This window comes from Hippoglossus hippoglossus, chromosome 5 (assembly GCF_009819705.1).
Source record: "Hippoglossus hippoglossus isolate fHipHip1 chromosome 5, fHipHip1.pri, whole genome shotgun sequence".
Lineage (NCBI taxonomy): Eukaryota > Metazoa > Chordata > Actinopteri > Pleuronectiformes > Pleuronectidae > Hippoglossus > Hippoglossus hippoglossus.
In genome coordinates, this window is record NC_047155.1 from 24,351,300 (window position 1) to 24,373,008 (window position 21,709).

At 42.2% G+C, this 21,709-nt stretch overlaps 1 protein-coding gene across 12 annotated transcripts in view; it reads right to left on the reverse strand.

Annotated features, from left to right (window-relative positions):
- foxp1b (forkhead box P1b) overlaps window positions 1–21,709 on the reverse strand; it is a 153,289-nt gene that overhangs the window by 24,216 nt on the left and 107,364 nt on the right. For 7 of the 12 annotated variants that reach the window (XM_034585338.1, XM_034585332.1, XM_034585336.1 and 4 more), the window contains 3 exons: window positions 8,313–8,450; window positions 7,924–8,016; window positions 4,230–4,380 (listed from right to left, as the gene is read on the reverse strand). In XM_034585338.1, coding sequence (XP_034441229.1) covers window positions 4,230–4,380; window positions 7,924–8,016; window positions 8,313–8,450 — 382 coding nt within the window. The other 5 variants (XM_034585344.1, XM_034585343.1, XM_034585342.1 and 2 more) reach the window with 5 other exon arrangements.

Sequence of the window (21,709 nt, forward strand, 5' to 3'; positions counted from 1 at the left end):
GACGGGGAAATACGGACAAGCACTTTAAAAAATGTATGTTGTTGGGACACTTGATTGATCACCGGCCTCCCAACTCAATTTTACCTCCGCAGGTAGCTCTGGCACAGAGACAGGCCGAGCTCTTCAACCTTTTCCTGTCCTTGTCCCCCTGTACCCAGGTGACCATGTTCAAGCAAGCAGAAAGTTGATTTAAGGTTCATAATGACATCAGTTGCAGGCCATCATCCCCCAAATAAAAAATGGCCCTCAGTGCTCCGGGCTCTTTAAACCGAGCTGTTACTTCTCACACACAGTGCCGGTGCCATGGGGGGACAGTGACACCGCTATTAGTTTATTGTTCCGTCAGACTGGGACCTTTACTGCACCCCTGTTTATGTTACCGTAATCACTGGCCTGCTGATATGCACCCCATAGGCCTGAAATATGTCCTGTCCTAATGCTGCAGGAACTATTACCCGTAGCCCACCGCTGGACGTATCAATCACTGACAGGTCAGCCGCATTACCCACCGCTGTCCCTGATGTGCTGCTGTTCTGTGAGCACTTCATGGCTCGCCACATTCTTTGCTTTCATATTACCGACAAATTTGTCTTGTCACTGTCCCCCCGGCCGCTCCTGGACAGCTTAAATGATGTTGTGCGGCTACAAGAACTCGCTCTCGTGCAGCGCAACCTCGGAGGGTGAGGGGGGCCATTTTATCCGGGATGTGCACAAACACTGTCCACCTATGTGACACACACACACACACCTGAACAACGTGAGCCTGGTCTACCACTGACTCACTTATCAGGTCAAGAGGACAGGCTTTTTGTGGGAGGGGGTGTTGGGATCAAATTTATATTTATGAAAGTTATATCCTCCCCAAACACATTGTTGTAATTTATAACAGATACCGTCTGGCCGCTTCCAAGACTTTGAACATTAATGTCAAAAGAATTTACGACAAGAGAAACAAATTACGCTCCAGATAATGTGACAATTGTTTTTCACTCAAAACTGTTATCTACAAGTTTATACTTAATTAGTGCTATCACATTTTTGAAAGGCTAATTTACACACATTCCTCCAGTCCATCGCTTTGACTTAAAGTGACAAATCGGTCTCAGGCAACAATTTAACAAAGCAGGAAACTGAAAGAAAAATGAGCCCTTAAGTGCATTTTAGCAGCAAAACCGCAAATACAGATTGTACACCTACTTTCCATTCCTTACACTCTTACAGTGACCTATTATTTTGAAAACCTTTTGTTCCCTTTGTTGTCTTGGAAAATGGATACAGTGGATTTCACGTGGCCTTTGAAAAATAATTATATTGTTATCTAAATGAAATGAAACACATAAAATCATCGGTTCCAAAAAAAAAAAAAACCCTGGCCAATTTACTGCCCCCAAGTTTGAATCTGTAATCGCTGAGACCCAAACAGAGCAGATCAACTCATCACTTCCGACGCAGTGCTAACTGTTAACTGAATATTGCAGATTAGATCTGAGCAGCACAGGCCTGGCCCGCTGATGCATGAAAGAGTTTAGTGATGTGGAAAACAGAAAGGTCATCAATAACTTCAAACAGTCAAGCAGAAAATATGTAGAATAGAAGGACTAACTGGGGGCCTGCAGCACTAGCCTAAGTGTTGTAACAGCTGTCAGAGGCACAGAGTTAATCATCAATGGATTGCGAGGGCAAACGAACCAGGTTTGACTGGTTGTTGCAAAGTGAAACAATCAGCTAATTGTACGTGGGGAGATCCAGTTCCTCATTGTGATTGTTGACTGTAAAAAACACCTCAAGGAAACTATGCCGTAAGTTTCACATACAAATTATTTTAATGCATTTTTAAGGGTAGAATAAAATCTGATGAAAATAAAATAATTCCCTCAAAATTAAAAGTAAGATTTTCTGTCATGATTCTTTTGGGAGAACATTTTTCTGAAATATTTTCTCTACAGTTTCACTGTGTCTGTGGTATCTTATTAGGTGGTGTATATTCAATAATTTCTTGCAACGGCTTCAGGGTAAACTGAGCATGTGGTGTGATGCATCAGAGCTCTATATGAATCCAATTAATCTAACTCACAGTTTTGATACAATAAACTGTGCAGCCCTAACAAAGTGTATCTAAAAAAGCATTAGGTAAAAAATTATATTACTTCAATACAACACCTCTCTTAATAAGTTAAGTTGCCTGGGAAGAACGTGAAGATGACAGTATAAACAGGATGTTCTGGTGCTGTTGGGAAATCCATCAAAAGTACAGTACCTAGCAATAACACCCATATAATGCTTTACTTAAGGGGTGTGTGTGTGTTTGCCAGACATCTGACACAGAGCAATTCAGTGAGGCACATTCACAACACAGCGGTGCTCCACGCCTGTGCCCATGGCAATCGTCTGCGAACGGATGAGTGATTCCATACCCAGTCCAAACAATAACACCACTGTACAAACCGTGTTTGTGTTTGCCTATTACCTAAGCACCCCCCCAAACCCTCCCATTTTTATTGCCCTTATCTTGTTTTTTCAAAACTGTTTGTCTTAGCTGGGAATGAATAGTCAATGTCATGTTCTAAATCCCTTATGACGGCATCTTTGTCATGAGGGGACCACTCCTTAACAAAATATTAAAGAATAAATAAAGAAATAAACTTCCTGGCCAAACAGTGAGTATTGACTCCACGGTTGGAGTAACAGGCAATTTCACTGCGACAAGTTCACTGGCAGTTTAAGAACAATAGATGCTGTCTTACTCCAGACTCAAGGAGGCTGTGACCAGGATGCCAATCACAGAAACAGGACAGAGTTGAGGAACAAAGTGAGGAGGAAAAGAAAAGAAAAACTCAGCCTTCACCTTTACTGTCTGTGACGATAATAAACCAAATAAAACCTACAAGAATTAAACAACAATGGTTCAGTAAACAGTGGGTTTTCCCAGACAAGAGAACATGCCATTTAGTAAACTAAAGAGGTGTTGAGTGAGGATTTACTCTAGGTGTGTCCTGCCTCAGTGAAACCATGTACAGTATGTGGTTACATACTTAAGTGGTGCATTTGTTCACTTTGACTAAGCAAATTTGTACAGGTATTGTAGCAGGGCTACAGCAGTGGCAAATCAAACCAATCTGAATATACGGTGATACACATACACATGCCACAATGTTAATTAATAAACTGATGGCAAAATTGGTTCCTACAGAAATTTAAAAAGCAAGAAGTACATGACACACCAATTGCTGTGCATGGTAGTGATCTCATGAGGGTTAGGTTTTTAAAGGCCCAAAGTAATACTAATATGTTTAGAGTGAAACTGTCTATGATCAGCACTGAGATCAGTATGAAATATAAGAAGAGACATTTCTTTGTCAAAATCCATTGTTTCTAGGGACAGTGGGTGACGATAAAGTCTACATGAAGGCAGACACCTGTAAATGCTGGTAATGTGGTGCAGTGATGCTAAATTTATCTGCATACTTAGACCTAGCAATGCTAACCAAACATAGAGAAACCGGTATATAGCCACCAATGTCGCGGTTGTTTCTGGGGCATGGTCATTACACAAAGCAACGGAGGGCATGTGCAAAGTAATATATGACTTGATTGTTCCCCAAATGCTCCACACATACACACAAACCAGAGTTTTTGAAAATCTTCACATTGGGTGTTTGTTAAAAATCTCTTATTTAGTGACTTAAAACCCTCTTGCATGGGGACCCAAACAAAAACATCTGTATTAGTGTTGATAGGGCGTGAAAGGCCTGCGAAATTACATGTATTTTCTTGACGATCATGTGACTCCCATGTGTCACTCTAACTTTTACATCTGATTAAAATCCTCCTTGTCTTTGACTCTATCATTTATTTAGATATAAAAAAAAATCTTTCTTATTCGGAAAACACAAAACAGTTGTGTTCAGGAGGGAAGATCACCTCTAATAACAGATGAAGGAATTCAACTTTTCATATACAATGCCAGGATCGTCCAATATAGCAATAAACAACCTTATCAGTACGACCCCAATCTCCATTGTTTTTGTCTCATGACCTCGACTCAACTATCAGTTTACATCCACAAACAAACTTAAACACTTGTGAAAATAAAGAGGTGTCCCCAGGCACTGACTTGTAGTGTTTTCTTACGACGGAATTCTTCCACTGAGCAATAGCGGACTGGACTTGATATCTAATTGTTGTATAGTCCAGTGGTTGAGGACAGTGCTCTGATATGAGGTACTGACCATGAGTGAGGGAGTGCAGTGGCAGGCCGGTCTGTCCGGGCTGGATGGTGAGCAGACCCCGACTCTGAAGGTTGAGTAGATGCTGCTGCTGGACCTGCTGGACCTGCAGGAGCTGCTGCTGGAAGGCCAACTGCTGCGCTGACACCTGCTGCTGTTGGCCCAAACACACACACACAGGCGTACATTAAAAGACAAGCACACACCATCAGCTAATATACAAATAGTATATAGAAGCATAACAGCCAGAGCAAACATGTAAAGATGAATTGCATGTTTGCATATAACTGGATTCATGTAGGCTGCTGACGAAAAAAACATTTGAAGCTCAAAGCTCTCGAGTTCACGGTTCAAGTTGTAAAAATAAACACTTTAGAACGTCATGTTCATTCATAACAACAGTTTTAATGGACTTAACGTGTGCTTACACACAAAATACCCCAGTATAACTTTCATAAATTTTGCCTTTAGTGTGGCTGTGCCAGCGCCCACTTAAGACAGGTAGACTATACATCTCTCTCTCTCTCTCTTAATTAATGAGGAGTCGGGAGGCAAATGACAAACAACGAAACAACATAGTTAATCATTCATAATAAGAGCCACAGGAATTTAATTACAGCCATTCATAATTCCGCAAACAACGTGTGACTAAATCAAAGTGCTTAATAACCACCCTGGCAACTCTCACAACTCTCCCAGGCATGGCGCTGAGCTCAGGGATACACTCTTTCCCCAAACCAGTGCTGCAAGCTGCGTTCAATCACACACTGTGGACTGACAGAGAGATAGTCGCTCTGTTGGTCTCACTGAGCTACAGCTGTTTCACCGAGACAGATTTAATGAAATGCTGGTGTAGCTTTACTGATTTGTGGGGGTGTTTGGAGGGAGTTGGGAGTTTGGCTCTGAAAAGTGAAACGTGTGAACTCTGATATGATGACAAAGTGATATGAGAGTGCAGAAAGAAAATGGAAGTGAGAAGATGACTTGAGAGTCAGAATAATAAATAGAAGGAAATTATCTAATATCCCCAATCTCCTATGAGTCAAAACAAATGAGCGATGCTATTTAGATAACGGGGGCACGGAGGAGTGAGATGACTTTTCACCTCTTCATCAACCATCGCTCTCAACAAATTCACAGTCAACTCACTGAGATGTCACAACGGGATCTATCAGGGCACCGTCTGTATTTCCAACAGATAAGGATAAAATATCCGTGCCTAAGACTCAACAGGATGCTGGGCCTGTTTATGAGTATACAAGGCCAGTTGTCAAGCGGGTGGGAAGAGAGGAGGGGGCACTAAAAGCAGTGCCGGGGCTGCCAAGCTGTGCACCGCACCCTGTTACCAAACACAGGATACACCACTTTTGTTTACTTCTCACAATTGAGTGCACACAAAAAAGGTCTCGGTACAAGGCGGCTGTTAGGTCACTTGCTAGAAGCTCTGAAACCACTGAAACAGCCAGATAACCTCCGCCCACCCACATTCGCCTTGTCAAAAAGGGTCGGGCGGCCTTCCTCTCCCTTCCTCTGCCTCCCTCCTGCCCCACACCCAGTCCGCTGCTCCAGGAATAAAGCTCTGGGCAGCGCAGGTCTATTACAGCGAGCGGGGTCATCTCATTGGATTAATCTGGGGGGAAGAGGGCGATTCGACAGTTGCGGAGGGTCATAATTGAGCAGTAAGCACACATTAATTCACAGGCTCATTTGTGATCTAACCCAAAAGTGAGAAGGAGAAAGATAAGGGAGAAACAATGGACAGGTCACAGAGGTCGCAGTGAAATTTTGGATACAGGTGGTCTGTGATTCTCTCTGATCCATCCTATTTATGTGAGGCTATTGGTTATTCCCTCCCCCCCCCCCCCTCCCCCCACCCCACCCAGTGGAGAACTTTCTCGTGTCCTCAGTGGTTTTCTGTTCCCTGACAGCCTAAGACGAAGATAATAGTACCACAGGGGTGGGAGTTCACAAGCAACAATGTCTTTTCTTTTCTTTTTTTTCTTCAAAACGCAAAATAAACAGAGGGCGGCTTTGTAGAAAAAAGAAGGAAGAAAGAAAAATCAAGTATTGCAAATTAATCTAACTCTGTTCTCCCTTGACATTTTGTTTCTTCTGGTCCCATCAGCTGACAGCAGCTCCTGTGCGCTCGCAGCATGCAGAGACATTAAAAACCCAGACCCAATAGACCAAATAAGAGGTTAACAAGAAGTGGCACGAGGGAGAGAAAAATACAGTCCCTGACAAATGATAAAGAGTGGCACTGGCAGGCCTTTATTGTCAAGCTTCAGATATAAAGTTAAAGATCTTTGAAAAACTAAATTTTGATGTCTTTAAAATAAAAGAGGCACAAAGCAACAACAGGGGGTTATTGTCTGGCAGCCACAGGGGAGTCACTGCATAATTCTTATTCTGTCTTTTGATGGCTGCTCGAAATGCGACTGAAAAAAAAAAAGAGACAGAGAGCGATGGGGAGAGAAAGAAAACATCGGCGGAGAGGGGGAGAGCCTCTCGAGGCTGCATCCATTTCCTGTGATCATACATAATATGCTTCAAAAGTTGCCTTTTCTTTTATTCTCATGCCCCATTCAACTGATCAATTGCACCTCCCCCCACCTCATCTCCTCCCCCTCTTTTCTCCCCCCTTGCTCCTCTAGTGTTTACATCAGATGCGAGTTGGTGACAGGCCCTATCTGAGGCCGAGGAGCTCCGCTGTCATGTTGATTTATGGGAGCATCACGCCACAACTTGTCCAAACTGAAGCCCGCAGTTCATTAATTAGGGAGCTACGACTTTGAAGTTGGGAGCTTCGACAGCACGCGGACGTGTGTGAGTGTGGGCATGCGTGGATGTGTGTGTGTGTCTGTTTTTAACACTGGGCTTAATTTTCTATGCTTACCCTTCTCTCCAAACACGGAACTCAATGGGGACAACGGCAAAAAAAAATCCCAGATTGCCTTTGAACTTCTTCTGACCGCACAATAATAATTTTGCTTTGTCCACAGTGATGCCTGTATCCGCCAGTTATTAACACGCATTAAGCTGCTGCCTAAAGCAAGCCCCGATGTACTGGAGGGAGCAAAGGAGAGATAGAGCGAGCAAGATGTAGGGAAGAGAGAGAGAAGGAGAAAGAGAGAGAGAGAGAGAGAGAGAGAGAGAGAGAGAAAACTCAACACAGGCAACAAAGCTGAGAGCGCTCGTTGCACTGATATCTCACAATTACATGCCTTCTCTTCCTCTACCATTTCCATGTTAATTACTGAGAAAAGCCTCTCAGATTTATATGCTCCGTGTTCCTGCCTTTCTCCCTTCTGCCTTTCATTATGTCCTACACGAGGCTCACAGGAGCGGTCATCTCTTTGTTGCACAGGACACTTGTTTACTTGGAAGAAGGAGAAAAAAATCTAGAACAATGAAGTAAGGCTCAGGCTCTGTAAAATATTACACGCTTCCAGAAAAGGAGGCGCTGAATTCTTAGCACAGTATCAGTCAGTTTTTACCATTTATCCAGCGAGTCTGACATGCTAATCAGAAGCTTGAGTGCACTTGATTCCCCCCCCCCCCACCCGCTCCGCTTTAACCACAGTCTGGAAGCAGATGGAGTTAGGAGGGGGTGGAGGGGGTGGGTGCACATGACTCCCATATTCTGTCTGGCCAACGGCTTTGGTAATGGCAGGCGGCTGGAGTGATGTCAGCCTACCTCTTTACTCTGCTTGCTGCCTGCATGCTGCTGCTGTAGGAGCTGGAGGTGGAGCTGTTCCTGCTGCTTCTTGTAAAACTCTTGGAGTTGCTGCTGCAGAAGAGACAGGGAGGCATGTGAGTCAAAGTCTGTCAGTCATAGAAAACTAAGCAGTGAGAACTTTCAATACTTTGAGGAATGCTATCTTTTGGGGCTTAAGGCAAAAAAAACGAAGAGCACTTCAAAGTGAATTTATATTTTTTTGTGAAACAATATACACCGATCAGCCGCAACAATAAAAAAAACAGTAACTGGTTTTAATGTTGCGGCTGAAGGGTTCATGAGAAGACATCCACCATCTGAAATGGGATGTCTGACAAAACCAGTCGAGATGACGCGTTGTACATTACCTGCTGTAACATGAGGGCCTGCTGCTGCTGGAGAAGAACCTGGAGCTGCTGAGGGCTCAGGACTTGCTGCTGGAGGATTTGCTGCATCTGCTGTGGAGTTATCACTTGAGGTGTCATCATAGCCACTGACACTGGAACCTGCACAGACACACAAAGCGAGCACAGAGATGTCAAGAGACAAAATACAGTAACGTATCAGGGCACAATGAATCCTTATTCTTGTTTATAGTCACAAGTGGGCTAATTGTTAGCATGCAATAGGTAAATAAATCAAATGTGCAAAAAAGAGAAGGAAAAATAATGCTAACAAATTTGAAAAATAAAATATCTGATAACAATGATTATTATTTTAAGCTATGTATATATACACACTTAGCATTTTACTGGATTCTATATTAATCTCAAGAGTCACACATTCCCTCCAACAAACACACACATATCGACCCCTCTAACCATTATGACACCACACCAGACTAAGGAGGGCTAAAGGACAGTGGGGGAAAGAAAAGAGCCAGCTGTATCCACCCGTACCGCCATCCTCTGACTTTCCCTTCTCACAAACACAAACCCTTTCAACGTCATCAGACGTATGACCTGCTTCTGCCGAGAGGCTTCTCTGGGCTCACCATATAAACATGGCAAAGATGCCAAAGATACCTGCATTTGGACGTGAAAGAAAAGCCTCTAAAAGAAAAAAAAGTGCTGCTGGTTGCACATGCATGTCATGTCATGTGAGAACATTTCATTAGGAGACGCTGTCAACAGCCATCTATTACTGTGAAGATATGGAGTGCCTGGAGGAGGAGCCACGTTGAAGAACACGCAGGCCACTAACTAACTCCCAGTAGAAAGGTGTGAGTGCATGACTCCTCAAAACAAGTGATTTGTTGTGACACTGAAAGAGCCCCCACAGTTGTCAGGGTGCCTTAATTGCTCCGGCGGCGTAGGGGACTCGGAGTGTGTCTGGATGCTGCCACTCACCGCCATGATGTGCAAGACAATTAAAAGCTCCTTCCCTTGACATTTGTATGACAAACAGCAACTAAGATGTACGCGATAGTGCTGCCTCTTTGCAATTGTTAACACGTCTAGGAGATGGTTCCATGTACGTGCACCATACATTAGTATGTACAGTATGTGCCTGAGCGTGTGTTAAAATGTGCTGTCTGTCTCTAAGGCTGATGTCAGCAGTTGATAGAGCGGACATAGCCGATGACAGTCTGTCTTCACCAAGGTTACCCAAATTGTGTGGCCACCTTATAGCTAATGACACCCCTTTGAATTTTTCATGCACCTCTGAATGTAATTTAGCTGTTTAAAACCTTGTCCGGTAACTAAGGGGCTTTTCTTGACACACGCCCTGCATGCATATTACCTTATTCATTCTCCCCATTGTAGCATAAAACAAAAACAAAGCGCTGCCATAATGAACAGCTTGTACTGCTAATGCAGAGGAAAGGGCAGCAACGTCAAATAGGACGGAGCGGCTTTGATGCTCTCCGCTAACTTTACTGTGAACAGTGCCAGACCATATTGTGCTGTGTTCTTCTGGCCCCTGAGAGAATGAGGGAGGCACAGCCAGCCCCACTCAGGACTAAGTCACACATTTCTCACTTACAGCACAAGGCATATAGGAAGAAAATGCAATATTAATTCCCCATTGTATTATGTCTTAATATGCAGTTCATCTTGACTTTTGCACATGACTTGTCTTGTCATTTGCATAGCCGCGGCCTCCCATTCCCTAATTTCACAGTCATTATCCACTGAAGTCCCTTTTTTCTGGGCATCGCTAATTTTGATTAACTATTTTGAAGGTCAACTCTCTGCTCTGAATTGCTGCATGCAAGTGTCATACATGCCAGCATCATACGTGATATGATATATAGTTCCCCTCTAAATATGAGCCCCCCCACACACACACACACACACACACACACACACACACACACACACACACACACACACACACACACACACACACACACCAAGGATAAATAATAATGCCAACCTCCTTTTTTTAAGCTTTACTTTAACCGCAAGCATTAAAAATCGACTCCATATTTGTCATGCTCTATTTTTACTACCATGTTAAAGCTGTAAATTTAGTCATATTTTCAAATGTATAATCATTTTGTCATGCCACATTATTCAAGAGTGTGATGTTGACATGCAAGCCTCAACTTAACACAAAGGGTTTACACACTATAGCAGCTCACAATAGCTGCCAATTTCATCACAAATTACACTGAGATTTTTATTCTATTTAAGCGTCTTAATTCTTTACACTTGAGGTGTGTGTCTCATCATGGTTTCACACTTTGCCTTGTCTCGAGCATCTGGCTCACAGTAACTACAGCTAGAGCAGCTTCCTCTGTGCACAGCCCCAGTAAGAGGCTATTACAGACCCCCATTTTATTACCCATTACTACTGAGGTCATTAGCAGTAAGAGGGATTGTATGCTTCTTAACCTATTGATCAATGTAACTACCACCATTTAATCCTGTGCTGAAGGAGTGAAAATCTGCCTAAGACTGGGTCCTATTGAGAGTAAAGGCGGGAGGGAGCACTTTAACTGAAAAATATTGCCCTGGCTGTTGTATCGTTCCCATTTAACGCAAACACAGGACGCCAGTCACCATTTAGAGCACTCCCATATGGTGTACTCCCTTATCTCTCAGATAACATCATGAATCCAGATGATCCACAAAAATATATGGCCATCTAAAGATAGTCTAAAGAGACGGCTCGCACTGGGCTAATAACTGGAGGGATCCAGTGAGCCCAGCTCTAATCTGCTCTACCAATATGAGGGTGTTAAAAAAAGAGGACATTCTGAGGATGCCAGAAATAGCTGATTTTTATGAATTTCACAAAGGTGTGGTGCTCTCCAGGTGCCTCCCATGCATAAACATTCAAACCTGGAACACAGCTGCAGAGTGACTGGAGGCAATATACTGTACCAGCACAGGCCTGCTGGCCAAACACACCCAAACACACACACACACACACACACACACACACACACACACACACACACACACACACACACACACACACACACACACACACACACACACACACACACACACACACAAACCTTAACTGTGGCATGTTAACTGTCACAAGCACATACAGGTACATGTGCAGCCCATAACACACTGTATATGAAGGGTAAAACTATATTTCCCATACAGAACACTTAAGTCTGCTGGCACTGTATATTCAGTATTAAATGTATACAGCAAAACATAACATGCATTTTAATTAAAAAAATGTTTCAACATTTCAACAATGTTGAAAAAAATTATATTTTTTGAAAAATATAAAAATCACTAGTTTAATTTTCAGCATCATTTTCTGCAGTTTCAACATTCACACACAGGCAGTATAGGAGGCATTTGTCATTAAGGACACCTGCAGAAAGCCAAATTCTATTGTGTGCACCACTACTCGATAAAACAAAAAAAATGCACCAAAAAAAGACAATCTAATGAAGCAACACGGATCACACGTTTAAAAACTGCAAGAGTCACTGATTCACTGCACCCCCTCTCCTCCCGTCACATGTCAGAGGTCAAAGCCTGGTGAAAAGGAGCAGGGGAGAGTCAAGCTGCACGGTGGCTCCTTTCCTCGCACAGAGGCAGACGAACCGAAATGAGGGACAAGGAGGTGAATATCCGTGAGACTGGTACAGACGTTTCACCAGCCGCAAATGTGCAGCTTGTCAGAAAGAAAAAAAGGGAGAAAAAAGAAGAAGATGAAAAAAGAAAAGAATTATCAAATTTTCATTTGTGCTCCCTGAGGTCATCTTGTTTTGCAGGGGCATCAAATGGAATGGAGAAGTGAAAAAAAAATAAAATAAAAAAAGCCCAAGAGAAATCACCGAGTCTGGTCCGTTTGATGCTGTTGTTTTACCTTGGCCTGCAGAGGCGCATGAAAAACGACTTCCCACCCTGTGATCCGCTGCATGAAAATGTCACCAAAATGAGGATTTCACGGGAGCTATTGTACTTAAGTGAAGTGTGAACATAATTAGTCGTCGACAAGACTGGAAAGACTAATTCCATGTTACCTACTCAGGTTGATTGAAATCTCTTAGGTAGAGAACTTTTTTTTTTTTTTTTTAAACATTAATTCAAAATCTTCACACTGACAAACTTTCCCATTTATAATGATAAAATTAATAAATAAACAATAATAATAATAATATCTTGCTAATGAAATTATTACAAACAGTACGTGTACAAAGTAGCATATGGTATATGTTAGATTTGTTAGTACGCCTAAATAATTTTAAAAAGCTGGGCAGAACTACTCATCCCTTCCTCCCTCCATCATTCCTTCCTCTTCCTCCACAATCAAGCCCCTTTAAAAATGTTTACATGAGATAAACAGTATAAACGCAGCCACATTTTGTCTCCCTTCATCACACACTATACATTCTGTATTTGGGTGCAGGGGTGTGAGGGGGCTGAGGCTCACATTATTTACAGCAACTGTAAAAACAAAAGTCAAGATTGCATTTTAATTAACTTTTCGACTACAAACAAACAGGTTCTGGCCGGAGCTGGTCCCGCTGTCGGGTTTAAACAAACAAACTGCACGGCAAAGTGAGCGAGTTCTCACCCCAACAATAACAGCTGAGCTGCAACGCTGGACGCTGTTTCCCACACTGGAGGCAGCCACGACTGCAGGTGACACACACACACACACACACTCACACCGGCCTTTACATCATCATAGTGCTTTAGTTTAGTTTTCCTAATTTGACATTTTTCAAATTCATTTGTGCTTTTGTCTACTATAATATAATAAATGAATACTACATTTTCTTGAAAAAAATTATAATCTGTATATTTTTTATAAAATTCTAAAATAGCACTGATGCATTTTTCAAGTTATTCAGAAGTCATAATTAACCATTCATGCTCAGAACCAGCACAGACAAACAAGCTAAAAGAAATTCACACCCTTCATTGCATTTCTGAAATGAGACCTAATGTCCAGTCTCTCTGACCTTCGAAGCCACACCTCCAAGTTCACATTTCACAACACACTTCAGCACTGAAACCTGATGTACAAATTCAGAGTGACAACTACAACTCTGCACTCCACCATTCACCGTTTTCACTTTTTTCCCTGATTGCAGCCACTGTTGGTGTAAACTGCTGCGCGCCCGTGATCGATGGTCTACCGGCTCGACGCGGTTACGCAACCATGCGCGTCTTCTGATGCATTATTTGAGGCAGTTGAGATTTAATTAAGATCGCAGCCTCTAAAATCCCTTTAAAATGAAACTGTAGTCGAAAGACAATGGCCGACACATCCTCGTGCAGATTGTTTCTATTCTCTGCACACCAGCAACGCAAAGCTAATCCTTGTTTCCATGACGGCAGACAAGAGGGCCACAAATTCTGTTGCTTCTTGACATTCTTAATGTTGTTGTGTTATGTGAGTCATATAAAGTATACAGCCAATTAATTAAATTATATAGAAAAAGATATTCAGTGTCAGCTGTAGGTTTATAGCATTAAGTAAAAATCAAGATGTGCCAGACCAGTTTACGTCCATATACATCCTCAATAATCCACCTTTATTTTAAATGGGCAACACGTCAATACCATCGTATCCCTCACTGTTTTAAAATACATAACTCATGTCAGAGAGTTGTAGTGAAAAATACCTTCTGCCACAAAACACTCCACACCATGTAATCTCATTATCCTACCATCTCAGCCCTTTGAAACACATGGCATCTCAAGTGTAGAGTTAATCTTACTATCTGAAACACAGACGCTCAAAGCAGTAATGACCCTTTAAAAAAACAAATGAATGAAAGCCCTTTTCAAGTAAAAACATGTTTTAGTCAAGAAAGGCAGGCAATAACAGCAGAGAGCAGCTGGTGCTTCACTATATCACTGCTAAACTATTCCTCCGTCTCTCTCCTGTCGCTGACTCGCCTGCCTACTCCAGCACAGCGCAGAGACCGTCCCTGTAAAGGATATCCCAGCGAGCCGTGGGGCTCTGCCGGCTAACCCCCTGTTCCCCCCTCTCCGGGTACACAGCTAATATCTGGTTGCCTATGTCATGGTTTAGAAATGACAGGTGCTGGCAGCCCCTCGCCTTGACAGGCCACTGCACAAATAACGCCCCTGCCTGAAAGGGCTAATGCACTACTAATGAACAATAAATCAACTTTGATTACAAACTGTCAACCCAATCAGCTCGCACTCCAGCTCTCCCAAACTGCGAGTCTCTGCACAGCTGCACGGCATTACGGTGCACACTGGCCTGTTTAGGCTTCGCTCTCCTCCCTGACCATCTGATATTTCCCTATGCTGTTCTCTCCTCCATCCCTCCTTTCTTTTAGGCACCCACCTCTTCACCACTGATGCAAGGTGCTGAAACATTGAGCCCCAAAAAATTCAGCAAAAGTAAGTGCAAACAGACAGCACATGTGGATCCTTTCTACAGCTGCATGAGAGTATTACTGAAAACTGTTGTAGTAAAAGTACTTGAGGCTATTTAACAACCGGATGTCAAAAGACGTTTTCTGTGTAAAACCTCAAAGCTGTCAAGTAGGGCTCAAAGTTGACAGCAGAAAAAAAATAGAAGAAAATTACCAAAACTTTCCCTCCTAAATGTAGTCTGCAATCCCTTTGTTACAAGCACTAACATACACATAATACACACACAGGCACGTACCAACAGTCACACGCTCTAACTTTTCAGGAAGATATGAGCGATGGCATTTGGAGTGACAGCATGTCTCCAGCGTGGTTTTGTGGTGACAGTGTCAAATATAGAGCTGTGCCAGCCTCTGTCTTAATTCACTGTGACACCATGAGGAGAGTGAGGATTAGTCCAGACCATTGCCTGAGAGCAAGTAAAAGTCTGACCATCACCTCAACAAATCAACACAAAACACACAACCAGCGAAACCCAGTGTGTAACAAAAAACAACATAAAAGTCTGTCTATGGGATTCAAATATCCTACCCTGGGAAACATAATAAATACATATAATTGCCTCATAAAATAATTTTCAAAACAACAATGCATACGAGAAGACAAACCCGTCCCCTGTTTTTGTTGAACTTTCCATAATTCAAACAGCAAACAGTGCTGGATCCTGCTTAACTGGTTCGCTCTCTATCAGCAAAGTAAACTAAACTAAACAAACAGCGAGAATAGGCAGACGTGTAAAAGGCAAAAGGAATCTAAAGCTGTAACCGACAAACAAGCAGAGCAAAAAAAAAAAAAGAACAGCTGCATGAACTAAAAGTGAAACAGCAAAATTTCTGACAAGCACGAACAGCACAGTTAAACACAGCACAGATAAACACGAGCAACTAATCCATACAGTCTTATTTCAGATATAATACAGTAAATCTAATGTACATGACACTTGCTTTCACGTGTCAGAACAAGACTGTCAACTATCAAGTGTCTCACCGGCAGAGTAAAGCCCGATAACTGCTCCTCTCCTCTCATACAAACTGCATGACAAAAATCTACCAATTACAATGACAGAACATCAACGACAGACAGACGATAATCCTCCTTTTCTCTTTTCCCTGGTCAAATTAAATTGTGAAGTTTCTTTTTTACACAAGAAAGCTGGCAAAATCACACAAATCAATCATATTGACAAACCTGACAAACTCCATTTAGCTGGCAGGGTAAACAGAGTGCCGGGCCACGCGGTGTGGAGTGAAGCAGAGCGGAGAGCACGGCGGCGAGGGAAGGAGAGAGAGAGAGAAAGAGAGAGAGAGAGGGAAGAGAGAGAGTGAGTCAGAGAGAGGGAGAGGTATCGAGGCTCACAGGCTGTCAGGCAAGGAGGCTGAGGAACAGGCGCTGCTGTGCTGTGGAGTCTCCAACCTTCCTCGGGATACAGACAGATTGCACGTGCAAGGTTGCTCCCTGGCTGACAAGATACAAAACTATCCAATCAACCACGCCCTTCTCCACCAATCACAAACAGTCCTCTAAACATAATTAATTCAAATGGGGCCACACAACAGGGAGCCGCAGGCTGGGCTGCAGGTGAACCCGTGCCTTTGTGAAGGGGCCGATTGAAAAAAAAAAGAAGGAAAAAAGAGAGGAAAAAAGGCACAGTTGACGGCTGTTAACCCTTTGACCCCTGCCGGGACTCCGCCCGTGCTATTGAAACAATGGGAGCCTGTAGAAAAGAGGCCCTTTAATTAAACAACAGATAAGTAAACACAGCTATACAGCGGAAAGAAAGAAAAGTGGCCCCCACTATCAGCCCCTTTATTGTTCTCCTAAATGGAAGTGTTTACAGTGCCAGAACAAAGACACAACTCATTTCACATGCCGAAAACAACAAACGCACAAACAATTCAGACGCTTTGTAGTTATTTACACTTTTTTTCTTCCTTTTAAATTTCCAATGCTGATACCACATGTTGGCCATTTTATTTTAGAATAAAATGGTGTATTTATGAGAACAGTTTGTTACAGTGCGTGCTAACACCATAACATGCAACCCAGTGAAATACACCAAGTTTATTTTAGTGTGTATGTGTGTATTTGGTCATAAAATCTAACTAATCAGCATAAACTTTCCCCAGTTTTTAAACACTTATAACTACAGTCTGGTCTCAGACAAGCTAAAAGCACTTACATTAAAAGCTAACATTACACAAACTACCAGGCAATCCATCCAACTCCATCCCAATGAGAGCAATTAGCTGTCATGATATCATCACACTCTTTAACACCCATGTGCACTCAGCGAGGGGAAGAGATGGGAGAGGGAAACAGGACCCTGCCACCTACTGGAGATCTTACTGAACTCACCGGGAGAGGATGAAAAGCTTGTCTCCTGTCCATTTACATTTATCTTAACCTTCAAACAAAACAATGCCACCTTTAGACATTTAATGTAATCTAAACCATGTGTATATTTTGCTAACCAGACCAACTTTTAGTTAAAACAAAAAAATCAGCTTCAATAAGTTGCACGAGCCCTTTAACATGAATTAGAGGAATGGTATGAGGCAAGATTAACACCTCACTTTGTTAATTATCATAACAATAAACACAGAGCTGAATAACAGAGCTCTAAAACACAGCTCATATCAACAGCTATAAACCCTTGGCCAGGGATGAAGGAATGTTCATGGGACGCATTCCAGGCCGCAAACACACTGGTAAAATAAACAGAGCGCCTGCATAACACGCCACTGCTCTCATCTGCTAATAACTAACAATGAGCTCTGCTAAGCTGGCCTGACCTATATAAATTATTGACTGGGACACCTCAAGTGTCAAAAGTGACAATTCCAATGCATATCATAGGGAATAATTAAGTGGAAGAGAGGCCGCTTTTATTTTCTATCTGACACCCTCAAGACGGCTCACACAAAAAGACAGTGACATGCCGGCATGTGCCTACAACTGCACGCACGCACATCTCACACACAAATGCACACACGTGCACGGAGTGGTTTAGGCTATGGCCACACTCTTCTCCCCCAACACGCTCCCTGGGGTGGCATGTCGGCGTATTCTCAATAAAACACCTTCTTAGCAGTAATAGGCCACTGTTCTCATTTCAACGCTCCCAAAGGCCTCATGATAAATTTAGCAGACACACAGTTCAAGCTTCTCCTCTCACACACTGTCTTTCTAATCCATTGCCTCTGTGCCTGCGATATGTAAAATAATTACACATATGTGTCGATGCCATTCGCACGCTGTATAGATTTTTTTTCTTTCCTCTTTTTTGTTCCTGCGCTACGCGAAACATCAATATCCTTGAGCCTGAACCGGCGTCCCCTGTGATAGTTTACAGAGAGTGCTGAGCGATTGTGTTCATGACAGAGTGGATGACATTATAAAATACTCCCATTTCCTGCTCGAGTTAGAGTGAAAGTATGAGTTAATGTCTGGTCTGGCCTGAGCGCTGCTCCGCTCGGCTCTGGCTAAAGATAACGACTCAGCTCCATTTACAAAGCCTTTCCCAAAACACTAACACAGCCAGTGAATAAGCCACGCCGGCATGCCAGCCAGTGTCTTACTGCTACCAGGGAAGGGAGAGGGAGAGAAGCGGAGAGGAAGAGGAAGAGGAGTAAAATACAGAAACTACACTCATTCCTTTTCTTGAAGGGCTTTGGTGACCTGGACCATTGTCATGAGAGAACAAACACAGTGTTTCTCGGTGTGTGTGTGAAGTAAATCACTGTTTACTGATGGGAGTCAGCAGGGCAGGTGTGGGACCTATATAAATAACAGCTGCTCTATATAATCGCCAAGGCAACAAAAATACTTTTTAGATTCACATCAGCACAACAATGTGTGATATTTCTACTGCTTATTTATTTTTATATATATTTTTATATATTACATGCCCCCAATCAAAGTCGATGGAGAAACAAAGCATTTAATTACACATATAAATCAAACACTTAGCGACTAAGTTTTCTAAGCTATAGAGCAAAGAACCTACATTTGATTTGAGGAAAAAAACTGAGACCCTTAATTTAGACGCCCCAGAGTTCACTAGTAGTTAATTGGCAACTGTTGTCCCTGTGCGATAGACAATATATAAATATAAAAAGAAACAACAATAATAAGAATAATAAAAACACAGTAGAGTGTCATTTCTCAACACAAAAGCCTTTTTGAAGAGAGTATATTTGAAATCAAGGATAACAAAACCAATTGTGGCTTTTGTTATCTTTCTTATGTAATTTTAAGCTGCATTTATTTCATATTTTTTATATTTGTCTCTACTCTTGTTTCTATCTTAAAAAAAGGGGGATTTATATTTTAACATTTATTTGAGTTTAATTTATTGTTGGTGATGTGTCCTTCTAAAACTAAGTGGATTTCAACTGTCATGACACATCAGTGAACACACCTTTTAACGTCCACAACCCACTGCTTCTGCTTCATGACTGAGGTTATCACCCAGAGCAGAGTGGAGTAACAGTAAGTCACGCCTGAGTTACCTTCCCTTTCTCTTTATAACTGGGGCTTTGATTATTTACTTTTAACATCATCATTCAGGTTCACATTGTTTAGTCAGCACATGTGAACCCTGTATTTGCAAAATATTTCCTGAGGGGATTCGCCAGCCAGTGAATAACGAAGCTTGTGTTTTGGCGAGTATCATCAAGTGTGGTTTTTCAATGAGTCAAAACAAGAACAGTTCTTGGTTTGAGCAACATCGATTTTACGGAGGTGGGGGAATTTCTGCCCGGTCTTGTTTGCAGATTGATTCATCTTTGATTTTAATCAGTTACTATATTAATAAACAGAAACTCAGTACACGGTGTTTGTAAAGGGTAGGAACAGTGAATCTGTGGGGGGACGTGGAGGTAAAAATAACCTGACTGCTTAATATGAAGTTTATATAGAGCACCGGTAATTTTGATTATATTAAACTGTAATTAATCTGCTTTGATATATAATCCCGAATACATAAGAATTATTGTTATAATAAAGTGGTAAATTCATGTTTGTTGGTAGGTGGTTCTTATTAGCGTTTTTTAAGGAGGACTCAATATATGGTGCAAAGTAGGCCTATGGCTCTGCTCACCTCTGTGATAAAGTGTTTATCTAACCTTATCAGTGTTATAAAATAATATTTGTTAGCCCGTCCCGTCCCACTTTCCAACACAATTTCTTTCAATAAACAAAGCAAGTGTGTTACTCCCATGGTTTGTGTAGACTGCGTGTACAACATGGAGGCTGTGTGCAGTGATGGTTTACTGTATCAAGTCCAACACAAATATGAAATACAACAAAGTCCTCATGTAGCTGAAGGCCCTTCTGTCTCTGGATCTCTCTCTTGCCGTCTGCATGAGACAGTATTTCTTTTCCCCTCCCTCTAACTAAAAGTGAAAATTGTCGCCAAAGATTTCAAAAGTTTTTTGTCTCAAGTACCTTGTGCATCTGTAAGCGCTTGTTAATGCAGTGGGATTGTGCATCCATCCATCCCTCCACCCATTCGCAAAGGGCGAGTGAATCATTCCAAACAACATACACTTGACATCAAGATACAGTGCCAGAGGATGACACAAAGATACAACAGATTTTAAGGAGATGGTGTGTGTGTGTGTGTGTATCTGTCTGGGTGGATGACTGAGTGGGGGAGAGGGTTGAGAGGGTTCACTGCTTGAAGGGAAACATCAGGCCTCAAATGAAAAGAGCGTCCTGAAAATGGTAGTGTTGCTCCCAGCGCTGTGACTGGAGTCAATTCGACAGTCATCGTCTTGGCTCGGAGAGAGCTCCCAACACCCCCACCACCCTCACACCTCCTCCTCTTCCTCCTCCTCCTCGAGTCTCTGCTTGGCTGTGCGGAACTGGGACAGATGACTTCATTCTGACAGGATTATCCCAAACCTGGTTCTAATCTATATCGTACACATAATACATTTTTACAATATGACAAGGAAAACAAACAGCGAAAGCGACGGCCCGATCCCGCGGTTCCACGCGAAGCATAGGCCCGAATTTTGTGTTGATCATTCCTGACAGATTGTATCACCTCAGAGCAACGCACGCGTCAAAATGAGATGTCATTACGACATCACCTTGAGACTTTTTACAAACACAAAGAGACAAACTCCTTCTGAGGATCACGCACACGACTGATGAATTATGGGATTTAACTGTTGAAGACATGAAAGCTCTTCTGAAGGATATTTCCCTATAGCATGTTGATATCAACCAGACATTCAAGAGGTTAAGGACAACAACAAAAAATATTAGCAAATATATTTTCAGCAAAAATGCGATGGGACGCTATAGGGAACGCTATCCTAACTAAAATGTAGGGTGGTAAGTTGTTGAAACACTTATTACAATTGTTTTTTTTCCCGCTTTTTATCCTATTTGTTGAAATCCTTTCATGAAAGCCATCAATAAATTAAGTCTTAATATAAAAAAGACAGTATCTGTTGTCCTCGCAGGACTATAATAAACACGATCAATCATTCATTCAGCCCAAATTAAGCTTTTCCAGCAATACCTACCCCAGCTATAAACACATAATATGGCATTTTGGCTGTCCTATCAAGAGTTACGAGAGATGATCAAACTCTTGCCAATCGCTAAATGTAACACTAGAATCAGCAGCTGGTTAGCTTAGCTTAGCTCTACGACTGAAAACAAGCAAAAAAAGCTAGTGCAGCATATATAACAATATATCTAACTCCTTAAATCGATACAAAAACCCTGTGTGTAAAGTTTAAAAACAACACATTATGGTTTTTGTACCAGTCTGATGGTTGTCTGGCAACCTCATGGGGACAACAAGACTCCAGTCACGGTTTCCCCCGGTTTTCCAGAGTTAGTGTAAAGCTAAGCTCAGACAGCTGCAGCCAGGAGCTACATGTTAACCACCTATCTTTTCACCAACT